This window comes from Paramormyrops kingsleyae, chromosome 10 (assembly GCF_048594095.1).
Source record: "Paramormyrops kingsleyae isolate MSU_618 chromosome 10, PKINGS_0.4, whole genome shotgun sequence".
Lineage (NCBI taxonomy): Eukaryota > Metazoa > Chordata > Actinopteri > Osteoglossiformes > Mormyridae > Paramormyrops > Paramormyrops kingsleyae.
The window spans coordinates 11,023,806-11,034,358 of NC_132806.1; the positions used below are offsets into that span (position 1 = coordinate 11,023,806).

Sequence of the window (10,553 nt, forward strand, 5' to 3'; positions counted from 1 at the left end):
GGGAAAGATGGAGGGGAATTACTTGCCTGAGTTGTGGGGAATGCGATATGGGAGAAAAGTTATTTTATGTATTTATATTTGTATATAGAGTGCGCCGATTTATTTTTGACTTGAGTTTATGGAAAGAAATGTTAATTTAGGCATTAATTATGCCTGTTGCTAGAACAGGTCAGGTTTTTCCCTTGGAGCACGTTCGTTTTTTTTTCTTCTTTTTCCTACGATGGCGTGCCAAACCCCACGGCAACCATGACTGATGATCCCCGCCCAGCCAACGCATATTCCTGGCGGTGGATGCACTTTTTGTCATTTTTGGTTTTTGTTCTGTATACTGGTTTCCAGTGCTATTTTCACTTGTTTTAATTAACTGAATGTCAGACGATTTGAGTTTGCATTGTTTTAAAGGGTCTGATTTTTAGGTTGAAATTTAAAGTCAGTGCATTGTGGGAAAAGGGTGAATTATTTTGCGAAAGTGGAATATTGTGTTATCTTCTGTCTATCTTGTTTAAACGTATGGTTTATTTTTCTCTTTCATATAAAACTGTTGCCCAATTTTCTGCTGCGTATAGGCTCATGTGCATATCGATACTCACTCCGACCTTTGAAGCCGAGCCTATTACCCTGGTCCAAGGCGCATAGTAGATAACAATCTCGTAATAGACCTAGTGGAGATTAGTGATGGGTCGTTCTTGAACGATTCGTTCATTTTGAACGAATCTTTAATGTGATTCTAGAAGAACGAGTCGTCTCCTGGGAGTGATTCGTTCAGTCGCGGATGCGCATTTGCACAACTTCCTATAGTTTCTGTATTGGAATTTATTGATTCACCTGTTTCCAGTCTTCGGGTTTTTCGAGTCGTTCGTTCATCACGTGACAGCCCCATAAGCTTAACCTAGTATGCAGTCTGAGCCAGAAACAGAATTGAGTAGTTCATCTCTCGAGTCTTCCGGTTTGAGTCGTTCGTTCATGACGTGACAGCCCCATAAGCTTGGGATGTGTTTATTTTTGTTAGTTTTTCAGGTTTTTTGACAAATGAAGGCCCTTTTTAGTAGGCCAGTGTCTGGTCAAAAGTGTGAACTACAGAGGAAAATAAACTGTACTGATTGTACCATTCTCTTTTTTCCAGTTACTTTGGCAATATTGTCTTTTTATTCATTTTTAATAGTAATTTAAATTACATTTCCACAGCTAGTTTTGGCAATAGTTGTAATTGTCGTGAAAAATAACCCAGTACCATGCATTGATCACTAATTGCTATTCTGTTATTGCTAACAGCATTGTAAGGAACTGTGGTTTTGATACACATTTCACATAAGTAATGATATCTCAGCAACAACTCAAAAACCACATTTTCTGGAGATGTTCATGACATTATGAGCTAACTTTAGTAAAAAACATCAATTTTGGAATAGGTTTTTTTTGTTATTGATTTTTAAATATTTTAACCAGTTATTACATAGTAATTATTAATATGGGGATGGCATATTTATTCAATCTATAGAGCTGGTCAATAGCTTTAAAACGACATGAGAACCATTTCTGTACAGCTTATACAGTGGTATCTCAGAATTCAAACTCAATCCGTTCAAAACTCGGGTTCGAATCCCAAAAAGTTTGAATTCTGATAGAATTTTCCCCATAAGAAATTTTTTTAACACTTAAACACAAAATGAACAGGATAAAACAAGAATTGCGTCCATGTACTGTGTGGGCCCTCCCGGTCTTTTGTGCACTAGTGAGTTGGGGAACGTCTTCTAATGTTGAACCTCCCGTTGCCGCATTCAGGAACGGGTGGATTCCCCTAGATAGCGGCGTGCTGCGGCCGGGCGGCCAGGGTTACTGCAACCAAAAGGGGGTGCCACTGTTTTCCCCGTTTTTAAAGTTTTATTTTGGTTCCTTGCATTTGTTCCCTGAGTTCTGGTTGCGCATACCGAGTAGTAGTATTTACCTCTTTTACATGTGTAGCTGGTCGAATTGTTATATAGGTTAGTGCAATTTAGTGAGTTATATAGGTTAGTGCAATTTCCTATTGTAGCTAACCGGTTACCTTGATGCTTAGCATCGGGTAAAACTTACGGTATTTGGGCTTTTGCAATCCTTCTGCAACAATCAATGGCCATCAGTTAAGTGCAATTACTACCATCGGATGTGTACTACTTACTTCACCACACTCTTAAAACAAATGTGTTAAAAACAACACAATATGTGTTATTTTTTAACACATTTGTGAGTGTGTTCAGGAACAACACGTGTAACATTTAACACAGTCTATGTGTTTATCAATATACACAAGTGATGTGTTGATTTTACTTACACACTGATGTATTACTATTCATATTCATATAACCACATATGAGCAGTTAGTCTTCATACCAATAATATACAATTACATGTTTTGACATTTAAAAGTTTTATTTTATTTTAACATATAAAAAACAACATGCAGTGTCATATATAATTGAAATAAGAAAAACACCTGATAGCCTGAGTTGCGTGTGTTTTTTTTTTTTTTTTTTTTTAATATGGGCAGTATGGTTCCCTGAGATGCTTCAGTGTTGTTCATCACCATCTCTAACACACAGCCTCACAAACTATCATCGGTTGGTCAGGTAGGTCATGATCCACAGTGGGGCTTTTTAAACTCTATAGTAAATTTCTGAAACTCAGAGATAGGTAGACTGTCCCAGAAACTTGAATACATGCCTGTATACTTGAAACACAAAAGAACTTTATTTGTAGAGTGCACAGGAAACTGAGGGAGGCACTCAGGAGTAGGGCGTCATTTCACTTACAGCCTGACTACAGGACCCGGTGTAGAAAAAAAGAGGCTTGCAGTTAACATGGTATTCACCACAGTCCACAGTAGGAGGACTACACTAATATTCAGTATACCCCAGATTGATCCATGCAAAACAACATGACAAGCTTAAGATACAGAATGGTATCAGAGATGGAAAAGGACACTATTGTGAATAGCACATCTTTACCTCAACCACTGTGACCAACTCGACCAGGCCAAGATGCTGATGGGTTTGTCGTCGACCTGGTCAAGAGCTGGTGACCTGAATGCTGCTCTGCATTTCATCCTCCCATGAAGGCTCAACTGCAAGAAAACATGGGGTTGCTTGTTTTCAACTTATTGAGATGCACAATCCGGGTCCTTGAGGAAAAGTAATTAATCGCCCACAGGTTCACAATGCAACTCATTTCCACATTTATGACAGTTCTGCAGGTCGGGGTAAAGAGGAGGCGTGTGCCAGAGTGTCGCAAGAGCATTACCTTATGATATATATGAGAATAAGCTTTATATACACAAGCGATAGCATAAACATTAACCATATGTCTGGTTAGTATGGTAGTTTATGTGGTTAAATAAACTAGCAGTGCCAGAAATCGTTCATCTTAATATGGTAGACTAATGCAAAACTAGCTAGGGATATGAATTTTACTTCTAGTTTAGTTTAAGTTATGGCTCGCCTGTTCATCTCATGTGGCTTTCTAGCGGTGTTTATGCTAAATATCTTTTAAAATATTCGTCTCGCCGATATGAGACGGAAGTCAGTATTAATTTATAATATGCAACTATGGAATATTATTTAGCACTTCATAACATATAGAGAATGTAATCATTAGGACTCTATAAGAAGCTGATGTCAACTGTGCAGAGAGTGACTTTGTAACCTTAAGAGAATGCAGACCAATTACTGCTGTGCACATCTGTTAGCTATTTTGTTAGCCTTTGATGTATGAAGATGTACTTTATTAGTGCTGCAGCTTATCACTATGTTGAAGGACAAATATATTATTAACCATCTAGCCAGACAATGTGCAACAAGCTGAAGTTGCCACGGTTTGCTAGTGAAGGAAGGGATTTGCCTGAGTTCACCAAAAGTTCACAGCTGGGTATTTAAAAAAACCAACTAGAGATGGTCACGTCACCCTTATGTTCAGCCGAGGGACCAAACAGTAAAAGAGATGATTGTCACCTTATCACCTAGGGGTGTGGATCAAGGGAGAAAACAACGATGGTGAATGGTTGAGGGAATGATGATGCGTAATGTTGGGAACAACAGAAGTGCCTCAACAACACTGTCGGTGTGACACTTGTCTCTGAGTAGCAGAGTACTGGCAACTTGTGAGAAGTGGTGGTACAATAAAGAATAAAATATAGCAGTGACGGTACTGCTTAATTTTTATTACGTATATAACTGCGTATATGATCCCGCATTTGCTCTTGCGACATCCCGGCACATGCTTCCACTTTACCCCGACCTCGTAAAGGACCCGGATTGTGTGTCTCAATAAGCTAAAATTGCAAGCTAAAATTTGCAAACTGAATTCAGATTTAACTCATAAATTCAGATTCAAACTAGTACATTCAACTCATAAATTCAGATTCAACTTATAAATACAGATTCAGACCAGCAAGTCATCCACATCCCAATAGTTTGCAAGTGTCCCAACCTTTGTGAAGAACTTGTGGCGACGGATCTTCTGCAATGAAGGGCGATCCTCTGGATTTATTTGGAATATTTTTCCAAGCAGTTTTCCAGCTGCTTCAGATAGGTTTTGGGGAACAATATATTTCGCTTCTTTTATATTTTCCACCATCTCCAAAAAATCGTCATAATCAAAGGCGTTTCCCCCAACCAGAAGCTGGTACCTGTAGTAAGAAAGGCAGCAAAGGGGTTTGAGGTCTTTCGCATTTGACATAAAAACACTGCGCTCATGCACATTTCAGGTGTTGCGCATTCTTGGCCCTGTGTGTGACCATCAAGGATGAGCATGAGACCAGCATTAACTGTATCCAATGAAAGAAGAGACACAATGCTAAATTCCTTTCAGCTGTGTGCCAGTATTCATTTTTCTTTTCTCTTTCAAGAAGAAAAAACATATTTATGCCTGTTTCAAGCGTGTCTTCTTAAAATGCTAAACAGATATTAGTAGCCATGCCTATCTTTGGCCTGGAGGAGGGTTGATAGGGTGTACGTACATGACACAGCCCAGTGCCCAGACTTTAGCTTCTGGTACATGTCCCTCCCGTTTCCACACTTCTGGAGCCATATAGCATGGTGTTCCACAAACTTCTCTACAACACACACAAATGAAAATTGTTAAGCGCCCATGTGCTTTAGCTTGCTGTATAAACGTTTTGAAAGCTTTGCCGGGGATTCTGCAAAAAACACCTACTTGTTCCTCGGCTCCAGCTTGGTCGCCAGTCCAAAATCGCCAATTTTTAACTCAATTTATTTTTAAGTAACAAAATGATCTGGAAGGTAAACGAATTTGCATTAAGTATAGACTCAAATACTTTGCCAAACTGCAGACTTTACCAAATTGCAAAATTAACACTACACTGAAACCCAGACGACCTACACTAACAATGCAATGCGAAATGCCAGCATTATTATACAGAGAATTGAGTAAATCATGTGTACATGTACACATACCCAACTTGATGTCCCTGTGGACATAACCTTGGCGGTGGATGTATTTCAACCCCGAAATCAGCTGTCGCATATAATAGCAGACTTCGGGGTCAGTCAAAGTTCCTCGACTTTTTAGGATGTCGCCAAGTGTCTGGACTGAGAGAAACAGTGGTAGCCTGATCCATCACAAAGCCTTAGCCTTAATAAAATGTCTATAAAATTCAGGGACTCACCTGCCTACTGCACAACTCCATGAAAATATACATAAACTGCTGGTCTTCAAATGAGTGGGAGAAGCCCACCACATTCTTGTGCAGCAGTTTCTTCAAAATCTCTACTTCTTGGTACACCTGAGTGAAATGTCAAACACACCATCTAATCAAGTATAAGGGAAATGCAGATGAACAGCAAAGATGGATGACATTAAGCACAATCCATACCACATACCTCTTCCAGTTCACAGGAATACAGAGGTATGACCTTCATGGCAAAGCTGTCACCGCTAACAAGGTCTGTCACCTTGTAGCACTTGCCGAAAGCACCCTAAAAAAACATTTCAACATGTTACCGATAAAAGAAATTCTGCCGTGGCTATTTCTGATTGACCCTTTTCAAGCATCTCCTCTACGCCGAAAAAGATAAACTGCAATCACTTTCAACAAGCACTTTGTGGTGCACACCTGTCCCAAAAGCTCATCTCTGCTGTAAGACCTTGAAGTGTTGGGATCGATCACAATCTCAGCCACTTCGGGTTGCATCTGGTCATGGGCGGATTCTGTTTAAGCAGAAAAAATAAAAAATCTCATAAAAAACGGTAAAATGACTGGCAGCAGCGGCTGCCAAACAAAAACCGTGAAATTACAGTAAAATGTTTTATTTCAAATGAAGTGCAAAAACATTAAATTTACAAAAAATGTCCTTTATCCTTTTGCATAAAAACACTTATTTTATAGTTTTTCTTAATATTACGATCAAATACCTTAATTAAAAGGGCAATTCCAAAAGTCCAACAAATACTGTTATTTTAGTTTTTCTTAATATTTTCTTAATATTATTGTGATTAAATATCTTAATTAAAATGGCAGTTCTATAAGTTCAACAGTTAAATATTGCTATTTTACAGATATCTCCTAAATTCTTGCAATAAATAAAATAAAAAGTTCAGCAGAGAAATACATTTCATTACAGGTTTTTTTTTTTTTTTTTTTACAAATACAGTGGTACCTCAGTTCTCAAACTCATTAGAACTCGAATTTCTTAAAAGTCGAACCAACCAGTTAGAAAAAAAAATACCTAGCGTTCGATCTGAATCTCAGAATTCAAACCGTGAACGCTGACCTAAGATAACTTGTTCGCGCTGGAAAATGAGTCACGCGGCATGTCTCTCAGCGGAAACAAAAGGTAAAGCTTCAGTCTCAGCCTCGCATTCGCTATCTGAATACATATATTTAGACAGTAAAAATACATTTAGACAATGATAGACAGTAACAGTAATTATTATTATATAATAAAATACATTTAAAAGTAAAGATTTCTCATTAATTATTTTAATATTAATAATAAACCATTAATACATTTGATAATAATAATATTGTTGTGCCGAACAGGGACGGAATGGAGACAAAGGCGCAGACGTCAGGGTATCGGGGAATACGGGGTTTAATTACAGGTAAGGCAGGTAAAACGCAGACGGACAATACAATGACCGGACTGAGGAAGCAAGCTGAAACGCGGACGAAATACAGAGAACTAATGACAACAACCAGAAACAGCTGATCACACGGGGATTCCACACGGGGTTAACGAGGGGCGGCACACGGAAGGACAGACGATCGGGGCAGGACACATTGTTTGGATACATTTATTTTCTTACTTTACAAATTACTGTTTTGATAAATGTGCTTAGATGTGCTTAGTACAGCATATGCTCTTCTTGTTTTATCCGGTTCATTTTGTGATTAAATGCTAAAAAAAACATATTTAGGTGTAATTTTTTGGGGCCGGGAACCAATTAATTGGTTTTCCATTATTTCTTATGGGGAAAATTCGATCACTACTCGAAGTTTTTAGGATATGATCCGGAGTTCTGAACGGATTAAATTCGAGTTCTGAGGTACCATATTACTAACATTTTTTACAACAAACTGCATTCATAACTTTTTGACAATTATTTGTAAATGAGAATATTTATGTTTCATTGTCAAAGTGACATTTATTTTGTGCAAATGAACATGTCACAATTTCATTCAACAAAAAACAGAGGTCAACTGTGTTTTTCCCCAATACATGAGATTTTTTCAACTCCAACTTTGAATCTGACTTAATCAATGAACAATGATAAATTGACCAGGTAACATGGTGTTTTACTAAAACACTGTTAAGTCTTGTCTGCCAGTTAGTGAGAAACCTGGCATTCCATGTTGTCCACTAGTTTGCTGTATTCTGTATAGTTTGACACTGCCACTCTCAGTGACTCCTACAGATGTGAATCAGTTAGGCGTGTTCTGTGTTTATTTTATATGAAGTTCATATTCGAAAAGGCTGATTCACAGAGATAGGTGGATCCGAAAAGACAAGCAACCTTCATAGCTGCTGTGCAGACAGCTTTGTACTTATCTGTGTCCACTAGGTTCCAAAAGTTTGGACTGCTCAGGTGTGCTTTGAGGTGCAGGTAATTTTGCAAAGTTATTATTTCCATTTCTACCTGCCCTGCATCCAAGGTGAATGTTGTACTTAGGTTCTCAGCTGTGCCTATAATGTCCACTGACATGAAAGGATTTGAAATGAATGACACACATAGCTCAATTTGATCAAAATTACAAAACCTATTCTCAAACTCTTGCATCAGTCTATTAATCACTTGCAGGTATTTTTCTATAGCTTCATCAAAAGCCACAGATGCAGAAGCATTGTCACTTAGAACTTTTTGCACAGAGGAAAAGTGCACAACACGTTTTCTTTGTAAATGCGCAGAGAAAATTTTCATTTTAGCTTTAAAAGCTTTTACAGCACTTATGTTTGTGACAGTCTTACCGGTGCCTTGCAGCTCACAGTTCAAATTGTTCAGTTTTTCTGTGACGTCTGTTAAAAAGGCAAGATCAAGCAACCACTCAATGTCGTCCAATAGAGAGGTGTCCTCTTCTCTGCATGAACTCCTTTATTTCACCCAAAAGTGCCAAGAAACGTTTCAAAATCCGCCCTCTGCTGACCCATCGGATCTCTGTATGTAGCAACAGGTCTCCATATTCTGCGGACAGCTCCTCCAAAAGCACCTTGAATGTCCTGTGTTGCTTAGCTTTGGCGCGAATGCTGTTGATGATTTTTACAACGGGCGTCATTACATGGTCAAACCCGGTCACTTCGCGCATATCGCCTGCTGGTGAATGATACAGTGGTAGTGTACCGTGCGTTCACACCGCCGGCGGCGAGAGCGTCAAAGTGACCGGAAGTCATTCATTTTCAATGTGAGCCGGCGGCGAGCAGCGGCGCGGCGCGTCTTGGACGGCGAGAGCGTCAAAGAGAGTTGAAATCAGGTCAACTTTATGGTAATGAGCTATGACGCGGTTAGGCGGCAACCAATCGAAATGTAGAAGTCCTCCGCTTGAGCAGATTCCAGATAACGCAGTCCTGTAAACTTTGGTTCCGACCACATTAGTTCCCATGGCCGACCGCCATCAAGCAACAAAGAAGAAGATCCCATACAGAATGGAGGAGAGGTTAATAATTGCTGTGGCGGGTTTCCCAGTAATTTACGACGTGTCCCTGTTTGCATACAGGGACATAAACAAAAAAAATGATGCATGGACCAAGGTATCCGAGATTGTTGGGGTTCCTGGTGAGTTTCTAATGTGCATTAACGTTATGTATTTTCTGAAAATAAGCGGGAATTTCAAGCTGACTTTAGCGCCAGAGCATGCAAAGCTGTTACTGCTGCAGAATATTCTGACATATCAAAACATATTGGATAATTAATTAATTAATTAATGTTAAAGACCAAGACTAGTAAATACATGTCTCCTATAATACTGAAATTAGACTAGCACTTAACCATGAACATAAAAATTACACACCACACAAATGGCTTTTAATTGAAAGAAAACATGTAACTACAAAAAAGTTCTTTCCATCGATCAATTTCTTACTTTCACATTCAATATATTTCATGAGGTTATCTTATACCCTCCTTGTGGTCAGTCTGCACAAGATTAACAAGCTTGTTTGATTTGCGGCCCCTTTAAATACAAGACAAGCATTCAATCTACGTCAAAGCGTCCAAAAATCTCTGTACAGCGTCGTTGGCAGGGCGGCCAGGGCGAATTTTGACGCTCTCGCCGCCGGCGGTGTGAACGCACGGTGACTGGCGGGAGCGTCAGACAGAAGTTGAATCCCATTCAACTTTATGGTAATGAGCTGTGACGCGGTTGGGTTGAATGTAGAGATGCTCCGCTAAAGAGAGCGCCGCAGAACATAAGCGTGTAAACTTTTGTTCCGACCCAACCGTTCCTAGGCACAATGGAGGAGAGACTTATTATTGCTGTGGCCGGGTACCCAGTTATATATGATGTGTCTGTTTGCATACAGGGACATAAATAAAAAAAATGAGGCATGGACCAGAGTGTCCAAAACAATCGGTGTTCCAGGTGAGATGGTGAAGTGCATAATATATTTTTTTGATCAGTAGTGATTTAGGTGCCATAGCAGAGAAAACTGTGCAAATTGTCAGTAATGTTAAACCTATTTATAGCATTAGTGTTTGTCAAAACATAATTATGTGTTTTAGTAGAACTGTTGTGATACATTTTAAGTACTATTTATGTTAACTAAAGAAACATAAAGCACAAGCAACTACTTGGCGATCATCCATTGTGATCCAAGGTAAATTTGAAAAGAGGCGCTACACTATTTATAGGTAACATTTTCCCTCCAGAACGCTTGATTTTAAACGGGAATGCAAATAACTGGCTCACAACGATATTTATTTGACAAATTATGTCCTATCAGGAGTCGGCGCAAAGATATAAGCTACACGTTTGTTTGTTTTGCGGCCCCTTTAAAAAGTTCTCAGAGCCTGGCATTCTGAGTGGCCTTGTCCCCGCCCACTCTATGACGTCAGAGAGCGTCTCTGGC

The 10,553-nt window shown here is 39.2% G+C and overlaps 1 protein-coding gene across 2 annotated transcripts; it reads right to left on the reverse strand.

Annotated features, from left to right (window-relative positions):
• Window positions 1–2,476: 2,476 nt before the first annotated feature.
• On the reverse strand, window positions 2,477–8,931 carry LOC111848142 (serine/threonine-protein kinase PLK2-like). Of its 2 annotated transcripts, none has more exons than XM_072717080.1 (9): window positions 8,460–8,931; window positions 6,107–6,201; window positions 5,874–5,969; window positions 5,660–5,776; window positions 5,448–5,577; window positions 5,188–5,266; window positions 4,991–5,086; window positions 4,462–4,660; window positions 2,477–3,100 (listed from the first exon to the last, which is right to left on the reverse strand). In XM_072717080.1, the coding sequence occupies exons 2-6, from the start codon at window positions 6,182–6,184 to the stop codon at window positions 5,250–5,252; spliced, it is 438 nt and encodes a 145-aa protein (XP_072573181.1). In that variant the 5' UTR covers window positions 6,185–6,201; window positions 8,460–8,931; the 3' UTR covers window positions 2,477–3,100; window positions 4,462–4,660; window positions 4,991–5,086; window positions 5,188–5,249. The 2 variants fall into 2 exon arrangements, with proteins under 2 accessions (XP_072573181.1, XP_072573182.1); XM_072717081.1 differs by having other exon boundaries at window positions 5,448–5,582.
• Between the last annotated feature and the right edge of the window lie 1,622 nt (window positions 8,932–10,553).

Coding starts and splice junctions, on each gene's coding strand:
- LOC111848142 (XM_072717080.1), bottom strand. CDS start 6,184: ATGCAACCCGAAGTGGCTGAGATTGTGATCGATCCCAACACTTCAAGG. Junction 5,970..6,106: donor GAGATGAGCTTTTGGGACAG/GTGTGCACCACA, acceptor ATGTTTTTTTAG/GGTGCTTTCGGCAAGTGCTA. Junction 5,777..5,873: donor ATTCCTGTGAACTGGAAGAG/GTATGTGGTATG, acceptor CATTTCACTCAG/GTGTACCAAGAAGTAGAGAT.